General features: G+C 42.5%; 1 protein-coding gene across 2 annotated transcripts in view; it reads left to right on the top strand.

The window, feature by feature from the left end:
- Positions 1–16095, top strand: part of STX8 (syntaxin 8) — a 99904-nt gene that overhangs the window by 14957 nt on the left and 68852 nt on the right. For both annotated transcript variants that reach the window (XM_086762333.1, XM_086762334.1), the window contains exon 6: positions 232–324. In XM_086762333.1, the coding sequence (XP_086618459.1) occupies positions 232–324 (93 nt within the window). The remainder of the gene's footprint in view (positions 1–231; positions 325–16095) is intronic.

Here is a 16095-nt window from a genome sequence, read left to right as displayed (position 1 = left end):
AAATGTCTCAGCCAGAGCAGACAAATTAATTACCCATTAGTCACATTATTGTAAGAGTGCTGTTGCCCTAAGGATTCATTTTCATGTTCTGTTGATGAATTTTTCGTAATACATTTTAACTCTTTAAACACAGAGTAGATCTTTTTCTTCACTTCTACATCTTTTATGGCACATAGCCTCGCATGTCAGCTATTTTTTTCATGTAATTTTAAATTTTTTTTTTTGATGCAGAGCAAGATGCTGGACTTGATGCTCTTTCTTCAATCATATCCCGGCAAAAGCAAATGGGGCAGGAAATTGGGAATGAGCTGGATGAACAGAATGGTAAGAACAAGATTCATAGAGACTAATTTTGCTTCATTTTTATGTAAGATTGTGATTTATTTTTTTCATTCCTCATACAACTGCGCTGCTTTTTGCCCACAAAGTAACAAGAAAAACTGTAAAGGTTTATGTAGGAACAAGCACTACGGATTCTATCCGTTCCTGACCTGATTGTTTTATTGAGTTTCACTGCATGTCCTGGTGTGCGTGTACAATGGAGAACACTTGGTATATTTTTATCAAACATGCCTTTTAAAGGAAAATATTAGTGAATATTTGTACAAAGTAAAAATTAATTTTGTACTCTATCTTCCGCATTTTTCAGTTCTATGGCAGTTTTTATGGTAAGCTTTTATGTGTTGCTGTGTTTCACTTGAGCATTCTTATTCTGTGTCTTTTCTTATTAGCTAAATGGAAAAGCCTTGAGCCAGTGATTAAAGGAGAGGTGTGGTATTGTTTGCTATGAATGATCTGGATTTTGAAGGTTTTGTGGCATTAAATGTAGGATCAAATTAAGTGCAATATTGAACTAGAGGAGTACCTATTTTCTTTAAAATGAGCCGGTATCCACATGGTGGAATTGCTCTCCTGTTAAATGTGCTTTGTTACTCACTTAATTGTTCGCGTGACATAAACTGTCCCTAGGAGAGCAGATCCTCCAGCCTTTCTGACTTTTTCATTTCTTACAATATGGTAATAGTTCAATTAGAGCAGTGGAACCCTGCCAGCTTGCTCCCTTGCACAAAGGCTTGCACCATATGGTTTATCCTTGAGTTGTGTTGTACTTAACCACTGAGAAGGTAAATGTCCTTTTACTTGCTAATAAATGATACGCTTAAATCGGCTTCTTCCTGGACCTGTATTTTTTTTCCCTTTATTTCTCTCCATGTCTGCTCAGAGTGAGGTAGTACCATGTTAACAATCACGTAACACGAAGTACTACTTAGGAGCTCCAGCGCAATGAGAGCAAAGTAAGAGGATGATTTTCTCATGTTTGCCTTGCTAAATCCAGGAGGGATACAGGGCTAAATCCAAGAGGGATATGAAATGTCTAGAATATGTCTTTGTTTATTAATCTTAAGGTTGTTAAGAAATGGTTTGCACAGCTGGGAGAAACTATGCTTAGTGGTCTTGTCATATTTTGATCCTCTACCTCGTGTTGAGTAAAGACATTTTCAATTAGAAATCCTGATTTTATAAGTTTCTTCTATTAACTCTTGTTTAAAAAGTTATATTAATTGCTTTTTTTTGCTCTAAATAGAAAACAGATGGGAAGCGTGAGCATGTTTACTAATTCTCTGTGAAACCTTGGTTTCTCATCAGGAAAATATATGATCTGTGTCCCATTTCCCTCTGTTGTGGGTAGGGGAAGGTTCCGCAAATCCTCGTGTTTTTGAGAACCTGAAGGTAATGTGTATTGTACCATCGCGTTTCTGCGTGACCGTGCCAGACTTTTTCTAGCAATGAAGCCTTGAAGCATCTGAAATTGGGAATGCATTTAACCCGCCCTTTAAAAAATAATGCAGATACTGCCAGTTTTGTTTGACTTGCTTGTCTTACAGATAGTTACAAAGCCTAGAGCAAAATCTTTCATGTGAGCTCTTATTTGAGCTACAGACAACTTTCTCAAAAGGTGGAAGCTTTCTGGAGTGCTCAGAATAAAAATTGGTGAGGATTGCCTGTTGTTGACTGTGGGCTACATCCTAGGGAAAGAGAAAACACCGAGTTGCCTCTACTTTTCATGGTCCTGGAATCATGAGAATAAAACCTGCCAGCCATGTGGAGTGTGTCGTTTGTAGATCTTTAGGCAGTCTGAAAAAGGTGGGAAATAATCTGACTCTTACAGACTGGGGACCAGATTGCTCAGCATTTGGCTTCATCACTACCAAGTGAGTGCAACTTCCACATTTTCTCTGCCTTTATGCAATGCCTCTTTTATTTTTCTTCTTTTTTTTATTTGTAGATACAGGGGAATATTTTTTCCTCTGGATACAGGGGGATGTGGTTGGGTGTTCCATTGCCACTGGCACACTGGCAAAGCTGAAATCCCTAGCAATATTTTCCAGTGGCTACTTTCCCTTTGCACATCTTATTTTATGCCCAGTGCTTAACTACCTACAGACTTCTCAGGCACTCTGCCAATCTCGTGTCACTGCTCCGCACTCAGGTTGATGAGGATAACTGCCTTGTAATTTCCCCTTACTTGGAATCTCTTTCCTTCCTGGTGCTGAGTGATAATGGCATCGTCTCTATTGTGGGAAGGCAGAGGAAGTTCATCTTCCTTAAGTGCTGCATCAGTATTTCTTTTTACTCGAGTCAAATTTTCCATCAAATTGCCCATTTCTGCGGGAGGCTCGACTTCCACTTCCCTGACCTGCTTTGGACGTTCCCACCTTCTGCAACTAATTAGGTGCCTTAGCTTGTTCTGATGTTAGGATAAATGATGGCTTAATTCAGAAGTAGCTGATAATGCCTGATCGTTAATGAAACAGACTTTAGGGAGCTGGGTAACTGTACTTTTTTTCCAGACAACCTGTTATTCAGGCTGCTTTTCTCCTTCCCTGGCAGCTCAGGCTCTGTGCAGGCTGAGATATTTGCACTTCCCAGCTCTTCGGGGTGGCCTGAGGCATTTTCCCCTGCGTGCCAGTTGGTGTAGCTGTGCGTTTGCAGATGCACAAGTGTTGGAGGCATCCCGATTAATTATGCAAAGTTTACTTCTTGGGGAGAGTTGGTACACGTAAATTCTTTTGTGTTTGTTAAATGACTGAAAAATGATTAAACTTTGCTTTAGAAGGGTAGTTAACTTGGCAGTATCTATTTTTACTTTGCTGGTGGGCTGACAGGCAGTGCTGAGGAGTAAAGTCTGAGGTTTGTGAGAGGGCGTCCTGCAGACGGGCCTGGCTACGGTGGTTGCTGTGCTCTCCAGAAGGTTGGTCCTTCTCCTTGGTGACACCAGCCTCGCTTAGCTCCACATCCCTGCATCGTCCATCTTCCAGCTGACCTCTCCAAGCTTCCTCTGTAGTCAGCAGACAGCAGCAGGGGTTGCTGGGGGTCATCCGTCCAGCCTGCCTGACACATCCATCTCGGAGCAGGGCACAGGGTGGCCCAGAAAACCCAGACATCTGCCCTGAGCAGATGAGTCTCATCTTTTGATTTTGTTGTGATGCATCCAAGTTTTAATTGGAGTCTCATGCCGTACTTCACGCAGATTTTCGGTATAGCTCTGTCCTTGAGACTTTATGTGTCTGCTTGAAGCTGAGGGTCCTTTTCAAACCTCCTGAGTGTAGTATTTTGCACTGATGAGCAAAGTAGAAGCAGGGTACTGGGAGACATCGTTTTTTTCCAGCCTCAGGAGTCTGCTAGCAGTGGGGGAGATGGGTGATTAGCAAAAGAATTTTCCCATCGTTAATTCCAAATTTGGCCCCAGAAAACATTCTGTAATCCTTTCATCTGTTACGTTTAAAAAAAAAAAATTGTGTAAATGGCCTCTGGCCCTGTCGATGAGGCAATCTAACCTAGTGCAATAATTTTGGAAGAATGCTTTCAGAAATTCTGAATGCTGTTTGTTTTACCCTTATAGAGAAGTTGTTTTCTCATTGTGGCATGCTTCCATGAGAATATAGTACTCTGTGTGGATGGTAAATATTGGTATCTTGCAAAATTTGTAGTGTTTGGCACTTTTACCATGTTACTCTCCGTTTGGTATACAATGTTGAGGTTGAATTCTTTTGCTTATGGCTCCTTTAAAATTTATGTCATATCATAAATAAATGGATAAGCTGCTAAACCAGACCACTGTTTACATCCTCTTACTGGTCAAGTGAATGCTGTGTACAGCAAACCCAAATGGATCACTTTCAGTAAACAATCTGTCATAAAGATACTTTAGTTACATGGTCATGTAACATCTTTTATTTCTTGTCAAAGTCAGATTTTTAAAACCAACCAAAAATTGAAGCATCATGTTTTTTGTTTTTTTGTTTTTTTTTTTTTTTTTTAAATAGCTTTGCAAAGTAAAGGTTGCTGTGTCACCTCTGGGCAAGTGGGTGGCACGGTGGCTTCCAGAACGGACTCAGCTCTTTGGTGCCAGTTCAGTGGTCAAAGCCTGGGACTTGCCTAGTGTACAATTTCTGTTAACCTGACGTGCTGCCATCAAACACTGGCCCAGGTTTCAAGGGCTTTCAAGGTCCCTTCCCACCCAAACCCTTCTGTGATTCTAAAATGCAATTTAGAGACTCCACCTGACACTGGAGCCCTGTTCTAGCTGTTGCTTTCTTTACACATAGAGAAGTATTCTTGTAAAATCAGAGAAAGTGAGTGAAAGTATTCCTGATGATTCAGAGACTTGAGAACAGCATCAGAATTTGTAGTGCAGCAGGGGTGGGATTCATCTCTCCTAGAGCAGTGTTCACCCGCAAGCCCATCGCTTCTGATGCATACAGCCCAGTTGGTACATGTACAGTGAAATGCTTTTCCTAAAGATTATTTTACATGACTGCTGCGTAAACAAAAAGGAACCCTGAAGTAGTTTCACATTTCTGTTTATTAGAAACATTTTTGCTATAATACAAACTAATTAGTGTTGTGTATGGGATACGTATGAGTTATGAGACAAAAACCAATGGGTCTGTGGATATGTTACCTCATTGTTAGGGTTAGTTTGTAAATAAGAAATGATTAAAGAGTTAATTTTAAATTTTACAAAATGTTCATAATCTTGTCTAAACAATATATATTTTAATCATAGAGAGTAACAGTCCTGCACTGTTTTCACTCCCGTCTGAGATGACGCGAGTCCCCTGGTCGCTGGGATTTGGAGGTGTTCAGCGTTCCTTGAGAGTGGCTGAGCACCAGCAGGTTCACGTTTTCTCAAAACCTCTACAGAGGAGCACATGTTTTTAATATTCAGATGTAAAATAACCATCCATAGCCTGACTGACCTCATACTATGCAGATAGATTTTTATTTTGCTTCCCGAGCTTATTGTACAGAATAGAAACTACTTCAGTTTTACTGGGGAAATGTTCTGCCTTTATTCTGTGCTGTTTAGTTGAAGTTAACCCTTCTTAGGGGAAAAATTAACACCCATGTTAAAACATTGCTTTTTGTCGTGAGCGATCTAAATAGTGGAGTACTTAGTCTCAATATGAACATTCAGAAGTTGGAGAATGCCAAAATTGAGGTTTGATGGCACTTCTGTGTGCTTCTAGGCTTAAAACAATAGCACGCTGTTTTCTGCGGGTTCTGCCTTGTTTTGTGCGTAGGACTCAATCTCTTCTGGGGCTGATTTGAGCATTCGTGGTGACAAAAATTATTTGTAAGGTATCTGCCTCATTTCTTCCAGGTGTGGGAAAATGTTTAGTGGGCAAGACAAGGACTGTAAGAGGGTTTTGTGGCAACAGCAGCAGAAAAATGTTGCCATAGAGCATAAAATGATCTCTGCTCTTGCCCAGGAGCTCTGTGTGGTGGTGGTGAACCCATCTGAACCAAGCTTTCTCGGCAGTGATTCCCTTCTGTGTGTCTGACTTGGCATTGTAGGGTCTGGTTTGCAGAGGTTATGAGCATTGGCACTTAAAAATTGGTGTGGGCAATGCTGTGGGTGTGATGAATCATGGGATGGTTTGGGTTGGACAGGACCTTTAAAGATCATCTAGTCCGTCCCCCATGCAGTACTGGGGAATATGAGGTACTGTTTGGAAGGATAGATAAGGTTTGGTTTATACGTGGCTTTTAAAAAGAGGTTCGAACTCTTTTACTGAACATCCAAAATAAACCTTCACTATTAATTTTCTTATTTTTCCTTTTGACTTGGGAATGATAGTGTTTCAACTCCCAAGAAAGCTGTCAAAATCAAAATACACTTGTGCTTACTATCAGGAGGGCCGTTGTTGGAAGGTCTGGGAGGAAGCTTTTAACTCTTCAGAGCAGAGCTGGAGTTGTGTGCAGTCCGTAAGGAATGCAGCCTTGTGCTGGATGATGAGGCTAAACCAAAATATTCAGTATCTGTCAAGGATCTGTGCTGCCTGCTGAAGGAGCTGTGTAATAAAAACTAAGGTTACACTGAGTTTGCATTGCATTGATAAAATATATCTACACAAAATATATTATTTATAGCATTGCCTAACCTTTTAAGTATATGACTTTGCTGCTTCAGGGATTATTTATCTGCCAAACTTCCTGGTATTCTTAAAAAGAAAACTGAAAAAAACAGGGAAGCCACTGCGGTATGGATCTGTCTCCAAGCCTGGGTCAGCAGCCAGATGAGAGAACCTACCCAAGGACCTCTGCAATGTAGGCTGACAGGGTAATTTTACTGGTGTTGGATGATGTGGAGCAGCATGAGAGAGGTGTGAGATGTCTTGTCTGTGGGCTTCACAGATGGTTGCTGACAGCAGAGGTAAGAGTAAGGTGTAAGCATCTTTGTGCTCCCTTTCAGTCTCTGGTGAGGTGAGTTTCGAGCAGTCAGACGCTGCTGGGAGAACTCTGGTACAGCAAACCAAACTATTTGTAAGTATTGATGAGATGATAAGCCTGCAGTGGCTCTGACGTAAGTTGAGTCAGTTGTGTGAAATGAGTTTGGACTTACTCTGTGGGAAAACCTTACGAGTAGGGGAAAAAAATTAAGTGTCATTTTAACTTAGGAATGGCTTTGCTGTCTCATGAGGCTTTCTTGTAAGTAGTCTATGGAAGCATGGGTTCAAATGAATAATCTTCAATAGATGTGACGTTGATCGGATAATTATACGCAGAAATTGGAAACCGACTGTTCATAGTTGGAATAGAAGGATGTCTTGAGCTGGACTGCCTAGGTCTGTCTGGTTCTCTTCAGCGTTTTATGGATGTGGATGATGAAGTACATGGTGTGCTTGCTCAACTTGTGTGTAATACAAAGGTGAGAAGGACTGCAACTACATTGGGAGCGATGCTAGAACTCCTCCCAGCGATCTTGAGAAACCAGAGTGAAATTTAGTCAGGCTGTCTGCAAAGGAGGACTCTTCTGTAAGGTTTAATCAAATTAAAGGTGAATCTGGTGTATAGGGTCAAGTCCTAAATGTGGATGAATAGTATAGTGTGGAAAGGACTCTGTACAAGCTAGTGTTGTTTGGAGAATTGTGTGATCTTTCATCATACTTGGCACTGAGGAGGGGGCAGCGTGCAGGTTGGGCCAGAGCTCTTCAAGGTGATGTGGACCTGGAGAGAGGACCCAGAGTGTAGGTAATAGCGTGACTTGAAGCACTGAGGTGTGACCCACCAGGAAAGATGAACTGCTAGGGTAGCTGAGTTAAAAGAAAGAAGGCTGAGATGGGAACACAAGAGTCTCAAAGAGTGAAACAAGCTGGTTAAGAGAGGAGGGAGAAAGCTTTTGGTCATGGAATTGAGTTGAGGTCAAAAGGAGCAGGAAAACTCTTCCAACAGCAGTGAAGTGGCCTGTGTCAGGAGGCTGGGAAGTCCTTAGGACGTGTTTAGGAATATGTATTATTCCTGACAACTTGAGCTGAGTTAGAGCAAGAGGTGGACTAGACTACTTCGTTTTTTTCTGGTGTGACCTTCTCTAGCTCTTTCTTTCCTCTCTCTTCTACAGCTTGGCTTCCTTCGGGCTTCTCATTCTGCTGCTTTTACTGTCAGAAATCTCCCCTTCTGGATGTTTAATCCTCACTTTTGAAACTGCCCTCAGTATTCCAGTGTTCTTGCTCAACTAGTTCCCCTTCTGGGTCCTTTTCCATCTCCCTTTAACTTCTGTGTGTTGTACTGTTGACAGCATTGGGGTACTGTAGTTCCTGAGGCCACTGGAGAGTCTTAACGTGGAAAAAAAACAGCAGCATTGTTCTGAAATGGCTGAGATATTTTGGCTGAAACTTTAATTTTATTTTTTTTTTTTAAGTCATCTGGAAGCAGACATTCAAGTTGGGAATCTTGAGCCTGAGTCGTTAAAGTTTTTCATCATTTTAAGCAACCGAAAACAGGGCCTTCTCATGGGAAGCGACAAATGGCCTTACTAGCGGGTCATGCTACCGAGCCTGTGCGTATATTTTTGTTATGCTCTACGCACACGTAATACTGGGAGAGGATGCTTTTTCTTTCAGTATTTCTTTTTATAGCTTGACGCAGGGCTTACAGAAACAGATAAACCAGCAAGGCACAACCTGGACGAGGATAAAAGCATGGCACTTCTGAGATCTGCCTGGGCTCCTGCGTACTCACACACATACACAATGAGCCTGTCTGGCCTCTTGGCACGGTTCGCGTTTTTCCTTGAATAGTTCAAGCCGTAAAATAACTGCTCAACATTTGTCTTCTCAATTATGTGGATTTTTCCACAGTTAGTCAATCCCTACCTCACCCACACTGCCATGGGGAGGGGGAAGCTGTCTTCCTTCATTTGTCTTCACGGTGATCAGAAATACTGGAGAAATGACCGTTAAGGAAAAATGAGTTTCTAAGTTTTTGTGAGCCTTTCAGGGTTTCTCAGTAAGAATTATGATCTTAAACATTTTGTTTGTTAGGTCTCTTCTTTAGTTTTCTAGCAGGGCTTATGGAGAGCTCTGGTAGGGATATAAGCCTCAACTTTTAGCCAAAGAGTTCTTTTTCCCATCTGCTTCTTCAGCCATTTGATTTAAACTGTTTAAAAAGAAAACAAAACCTAGCTGTAATTGTAGATATTTTCAACACTCTGATTTCTTTTTTTTTCCCCCCGTGTTAATTTAGCTTTTCCCCCTGTGCAAAAAATCTCAAATTGAGACCGTAGAGAGGGGATTTATTTTCCTAGCCTGCTTTCCTACTTTCTTAGGGTGGCTGTCTGTCATGCATCGTAAAGAAGCAGAAAGGCACAAACCCAGTCTGTTCTCCTTTACAGCCCCTTTTTGGTAAATCACATACCTGCCTGTGAGCAGCTGAAATTATATATCCTGACCTTAGAGTCACTGCTTGCAGAAAAGAAAGGCAGGAAATAAATTCTCCTGTGCACAACAGCCTTTGCTAGAAGATCTAGGAAGCTGTTATAGGACTTTCTGTATAATATTATTTATTTCACCCTCATAGATAATACCAAGGTATTATGTCCAGCTCATTCTCCTTCAGTACCATCCCTCTGTTTTTTTTTTTTTTGTTTGTTTAATGAATCAGGGAAGATTTTAATTGCATGTCAGAAACAGGGTCCCAAACTTTCTTGCTTGCTCCCTGGAAGCTGGTGTTCGGTGCGAACAGGACGCGGCTGTTTCAGCGTTTTCCAATGATGACGTATCGCAGTCACCGGGCAATATTTTATTCTTGAATTGTTAAGCACCACTTAAGCTAAAAATAATGTTTTATTTTTAAATGTTTGCTATTTGTGGTGATGAAATGCAGCTTGGGAGTTTATACTTTAAAAGACTCTAACTTTAGTCCTTCCTCTGTCCCTTCCCCTTTTAGAGGATTTTTTTGAGGATTTGTGGGCAAAAAAAGGAGATGCCTGCCCTGTCCCACATCGCTTGATAACTTGCTTGCCTAGGCATTATTGGAAAGGAGGTGATACTCCAGCTTAAAAGAAAGTCATGCTTGGTAGGTGCCATATGCTCTTGCATCATGGTGATTTCAGTGAGTGGGCCGTTGGATGCTTAATAGGCTTTTAATAGATTTCCCAGAAAACTTGCAGGGTCGAAACCTGAACGGTTACAACACAGGAGAGAATAGGAAACCCATGTTTCTGGCCATGTTATCATGAGGTATTGCTGGAATCCGAAGAGTGCTTTGAACGGGGTTTACTCACCGCCGAGCGGGTTGGTGAGCGCGCTCGCGCAGATTCTCCTGCTTTTCCCATCGCCTTCAAGCGTGCTTCCACCTCATCTCACCTCCTGTCTTTGCATGGAGAAACTGTCCCATCTCTCCTGTTCTCCTAATGCTGAGTAGAATATATTGCTTCTCCGATGTTTATGCCGTATAGTCCTCTGGTGATTCTGCCTTATTGTACCCAAAATCACTGGTGCTGCCTTGTTCAGTGTTAGACTGGTGCCCAGCACAACTCCAAATATCAAGCAGCATTTGCTCCCAAAGAAGATGGGCTTGGCGTGAGACAACAGAAACAATTCATACGTGCAGCACAGTGGGCAGATTTGTCAGACTTGTTTAAAGATCCAACATTTAAAAATTGCTTAAGTACCAGAGTTTTGCCTATAGGGTTTCTAGGAGCCTTTTTTTTTTTTCCTTAATGGAGGAATTCCAGCCCCTTCTGTGTTAACCTTTTTCTTTAATGGCAGACTGGGTAGATGAAGTGTGAAAAGGAGCTTGGTGTGGAGGTGAGGTAGCAGAGCAGGACATACTGTTAATTATCAGAGCTTGGATTTGAGTTGGAGGTGGGTTAAGATGGGGGCAACCCTTCCTGTATCTTGGAGGGGTTGCGCTTGATGTATGGTGAAATCTTTAAGGGGTGTGCAGCAGCAGGTGAGAGCGTGGATGGATGCAAGAGGAGGCTGATATCATCTACTCCCAGTGGTGCTGGGGAAAAATCCATTCCAAACTGGTGCTGAGGCTGCTCCAGCCCTGCAGTCCTGGAAACGCAGATCTGGTTGTGACATCTGTATTGAGAATTGATGGACTCTATCACATTTATCAGTCGCCAGGCAGTTTTGGTTCTTTGCTGATCTGTTCTGCAATAAATAAGTGGAACATATGGAATTGCTTTGGTACTCAGCACCTCTCAGAACCAGAAAATGAGACACAACATCTTGCAATGCTCTCACCATCGCAAGAACAGAAAGCAGGAGAAAGCTGGTCGCTTGCAGATGGATCTCTATTGTGCAGTAGTTGAACAGGAAATGTGGTTTTCTTGCTTGTTTAAATACTGCTTAGACATTTGTAAAATCTGCTGTGAGATCCAGCCTGGAAATGCAGGTAGTAGTTGGCTATGTTCAGACATGGAAATCAGCCCCACGGCTCCCCGTTTGTAGGATGCGTGTTCGCAGTTTGTCACAACTGGATGGAAGCAGAAATAAGAGTGTTGTGAGGAATTGCTCGCTCAAAGCTGCATTCAGTCATAAATGTAATTAATGTGACATGATATTAGGAAAAAATTGTTTACAATGAGGGTGGTAGAACACTGCTAGGTTGCCCAGAGAGGTGGTGGATGCCCCATCCCTGGAAAGGTTGGAGGCCAGGTTGGCCGGGGCTCTGAGCAACCTGATCTGGTTGGAGATGTCCCTGCTCCTTGCAGGGGGGTTGCACTGGGTGGGCTTTAAAGGTCCCTTTCCACCCTCCTGTGATTCTATAAACATGGGATGCTTTTAAAATTGTGAGGTTGATAAAAGCATTCTGAGATCACTTAAAAACACATAAAATAATTGTACTATAATTATTACTATTTAAAAAAACAAAACTCGAAATTCCTTGCAAGCTTGGATGGAATAAGTCTTATGAGCGTAACCACTTTTTTTTCCACTTTCTGGTATATTAAAATGTGTTTTATCTCTGTGCATTCCAAAACAGATAAGCTGATGCAGGTATTATCCTGTTTGCACCATGTATCGTGAAAAATGTTGTGCCTCGCAACCTGACTCTGTCCTTCGCTGCTGTGATGTACTTGTCACCGCCAGTGAACTGCTGCTCTTGTTAGACATCAAGAACCAGAATAACCCTCCAGTATGACAGCAGTACAGGTCCTCGGTGTGGAAGTAGACAAGATTCCTCTTCACTCTCTGCCGACAGAGTTTTATAAGAAACGCTTTGGTGTGAAGGGAGTAAATCACGTACTTGACAAAGGATGCTGTAATGTGAGCTGGCTGGCGTTGAAGTGCGGAGCACTATCGAATACGTCTTGGCTACATGGATCGCATTGTTCTGAAATAACTCCAGTGGTGTTTGATCTCCAAATTTTGTTGGAAATTTTCTCATAGAACCAAGTTTTGCTAAGAAGTGCTGGTTTGAGTCCAGAGTCTTTAGTCTGAAACATCTGGGCCTGACGGCATTTTTCCAAGCTTAGGGTAGGAATGCAAGGGATACCTTTGTCTGTGATGGTGATGAGTTTGGCCCTGGGATAGTGAGGCCGCGGGGTTCCCGGTTCTGAAGCGGGATGCCTGATGGATTGACTTCGGGACTGAAGGAGACATCAGGGTTCCCTACAGCCGCTCGGCTGAACCGGCTGCGTCACTCTCCCTTTGGAGTAAGTGGAAATGCTGAAAGAAATACTGATTTCAGATATTGCCAGGGATTTTAGAAGGTTGGATTTGGTCTGTTTTGGGCAGAACCCATGTGAAAATAAGATAACATTTGGCATAAAGTCCCAAAATGATTTTCTATATGACTCTGACCTTTGTGTTTATAATGCCATGTTGAAACTAGAGGGAACAGCAACGTGAGACAACCAGGTACCATTGACAAAGCCGGCCACATCTTTGTGGTAGTACCTCGTTGCAAATGTACGATGTGATGCCCTGTAACAGCGCTGGGGCGAGGCGATCGGTGTCCAGTTCCTCCCTTTGCAAAGACTGCACAGCAAAGTCTTACTTCTGGGGGTGTAGAGGACAAGATTTGTGTTTCTTACTGAATGTTTGTCATGTGCTTTTTTTTCCATGTGCAAGAGAATTATAGTCGAAAAAATTGTGATTTCAGGATGAAACTTGTGAATGATTTGGTTTTATTTCACTCTGTTGAAACTCTTCTAATTGCTTCTGTGTTGCAGAGGTCTTGTATCTCTGGTATAGCGTAGATGTTTTGTGATGGAGGGGACTAGTGCTAGCCTTTGAGATTGTCCTTAGTTTGAGGAACAGTCTGTCATGACTTGGCTCAGATGGACCTCTAAAATCTCCTTGAAGTTGCTCTGATAGACACCTCTTCATTTATCCATGTAGTTTTCTCCAGCTAGTATTTTCCTGAGCAAGCTTGCCTTGGACTTGCAGGGGAAAGTAGAACTTCACCCTTTTCCAGGGTTTAGAGGCTGAGGTAGGGCTCACCAGGTGGAAAGAAAGCAGGAGATGCCTGTCGGCACTGCGATGTTTGGCAGGAATGAGCTGCGAGCCAGGACAGTGTCTCATGGAGGAGGGATCGTTCCAGGCTGCTGGTGTCCGGGACAGTGCCCCAAGCAAGCTGGGGGGACTGGGGTGACGCCTCTTAATTTTGCTACTCCTTGCTTCTTGAACTCCTGCATCCCACCTGGGCATCTTACTGATGTAGCTCTGCTTGCAGTTAGGAAGTAGCTCTGTTACCTGCTGTTATTTTGGAATATCAACACTTCCCGTATCCCTGTCTTAGCTGGTTGCTATGCGACAGGGTGTGGGTATCACATTACTGTAACTGGGTTTTCAACCAGTGTTTGTAGATAACGTGGGGTTTTGCCAAAGAAAATTAGCAGTGTGAATTGAACTCTAAGGTGGCCCTCGGAAATGTGATATTTTAAATGAATAGAAAATCAGATAAGCTGGGAGGAAAGCTTCCTTCTGGTCGAGCTGAGGACATAGACTACTTTTTATGTAACAGTTCCTGTTATACATAAGTATTTTCACTTGGAAATTATTATTGGAACCAAGCTGCCTCAGAGCACCAGCCTGTGCATAGAGAGAGAACGCTGTAGCGTGGTACGCGTTCATGTGCTAATAATCACAGGGCTGGTGAGAATTTGGGCTGGATTATGCATTTGCTGGTACTGGTGTGTCAGTGTGGCAGCTGGGGTCACTGGGTTTTCCCCACTGTTTTATGGTACTTTGCTAATCATAGGGAATTGTAGTGGTGCTTAAACTTGAGTAGAGCCTATTTCACTTAAGTGTAGTACTTTCCACTTGTTAAGCTGCTGTGACTTCTTACGGAAAAGCTCCATGTGATGCTTTGTTACAATAGGAACTGTAATAGTTTTGCTTATGGGTAATGTGGGTGGTGTGTTTTCAATGAAAGGAAAATTACTTTCATAGCTGGAGACCACAGGACTTTCCTAAGGGAAGGTCTGAAGGTTTGCGTGTAAAATCACTGTATTCCTCTTTTTGTTGGAGGGCTACGCCTTCATCCACAGTGGTTTGTGCATTCTCTTAGAGCAGAGAGGTTGAATACTCTTGAGCGTGAAGAACATTGATGGGAGAGGTTCTTCACATGTGGGTGTTGTGTTGACTGAAAATGACTTGTAGTAAATGACTCTTAGTAACTCTTAGTAATTCTTTGTGAATTAATTGTCGTCCTGGAGACTTGTCTAATCCCTCCCCTCCAGTTCTGTTCTCTGCTTTCTGAAACTTGTTTTCAAAGTTTTCTTATGCTGGACCAGAACTAGAGACAACAGACTTAACCTGATCATTGGTTTTCCATCCTGAGCTCTGTATAGCTGCTCTCCAGGGCAGTCCAGGCGATTGCAGCATCTTTACTCAGCATCCATTTGTTGAAAGCGAAGTCAGCTGATGTGCAGATGTGGCAGGACCAAGGTGGAGTGGGTGGCTGTGAGATGCACGCTAACATCTGTTAGGAAAAGTGGTCTGGTGCTGTCTGAATCTCAGCAGGTGGCAAGGAGAAGCTTGCTGGGACTTCTAGCACAGCACTTGACGAGCTTTTGGGCTTAGTGTGCCTCTGGGGTGCTGCTGACAGAAAATAAGCTCATTTTCCTCTCCATGGAGCTACTCTTGTGATGGGACACAGAAGGCAAATATGAGAGACTGACATCTGAGTCAGGGACCAGCTCCACCTTCCTCAACACTTGAAACAGATTTTATCTTTCAAGCAAGATGCTGGAGAAGGGAACCCAGTGTGTTTAATCGACTGTTGCGCTGACCCGTGCCAACGTTCGGGATGGAATACCTTGTGATCACCTCCCCACATTGCGGTTAGATGTTGAAGAGGCGTGTTTCTGTTTTACTTCTTGGCTTAAGGGAGCTCTTTGAAGTGGAAATAAACCCCAAATCTGCTGTGTGCTTCCCAACCAGCTCTGTGTCAAACTGGAGTTCATGTTGGAAGAGAATGGCAAGGGAGGTTTTGTTAAGTGGTGGAAAATTACATCCCTCGGAAGCAAACATAAATCAGAAACATAATAAAGCTGATTTAAAAGAAATCTTACTAAGCATAAGACAAATTTCTCACTCTCTGTTGAGTAGTCGCAGTGCAACTGTGATGGTATTTCAAACAAAATCTTTAAGGCTGAGGGGTCTCCTTATAAGAGGCTGCCTTTGTAGGAAAAGTGATGTGCCAGCCTGTTAGGAGCTCGCTGTGCTAATTCGCTGTTTTAGTAGGAGACACTTCGTTGCTCAGCCGCAGTTGGGGGTTCTTCAGGTTCCCCTCTCTTCTGTTGCTGTTTGTGATACACAGGCTGCAGATCAGTGGCAGCTGACAGCTATTTTGAATATCTGTGTGTATATGTTTTATTCTGAAACATATATATTTGTTCCTCAGTCGCTACTGAAAGAGAAGGCTTTGGGTTTTTGTGAATAATGGAGAAAAAACATTAATTTAATGGGGAGAGACCTTTTAAGGAGAGCATATCCAGACTTGCTCTACTTCACACTGTTTTCAGCTTGATAACAAGCTGAATTAGGTCATTTAGGATGTACATGGAGTTTTGCCTTTTTGATATTTTTTTAAAGGTGGTTATGTTTATTTTTTTTTGTCCTAGAAATCTTTAGGTATTTGATGTGAAACTGAATTGAAGGATGAGCAACATTCTTGTCTACAAAGGCAAAACACAGGTGTGAGCCTGACCCTAGCTGTCAAACATCCACAACCATCATCTCTATAGGAAGGTAAATAAAACTTCATGCACAAAATCTCCAGGAACTGTTTACTGTTCTACTCTACAGATCCCGGTGGATGTTTGCTAACATCATCTACTTGGTTAAG

Source organism: Chlamydotis macqueenii, chromosome 18 (genome assembly GCF_036417535.1).
Source record: "Chlamydotis macqueenii isolate bChlMac1 chromosome 18, bChlMac1.mat, whole genome shotgun sequence".
Taxonomy (NCBI): Eukaryota; Metazoa; Chordata; class Aves; order Otidiformes; family Otididae; genus Chlamydotis; species Chlamydotis macqueenii.
The sequence above is the reverse complement of the archived record's forward strand: the minus strand, read 5'-3'. Positions and strand labels throughout refer to the sequence as shown.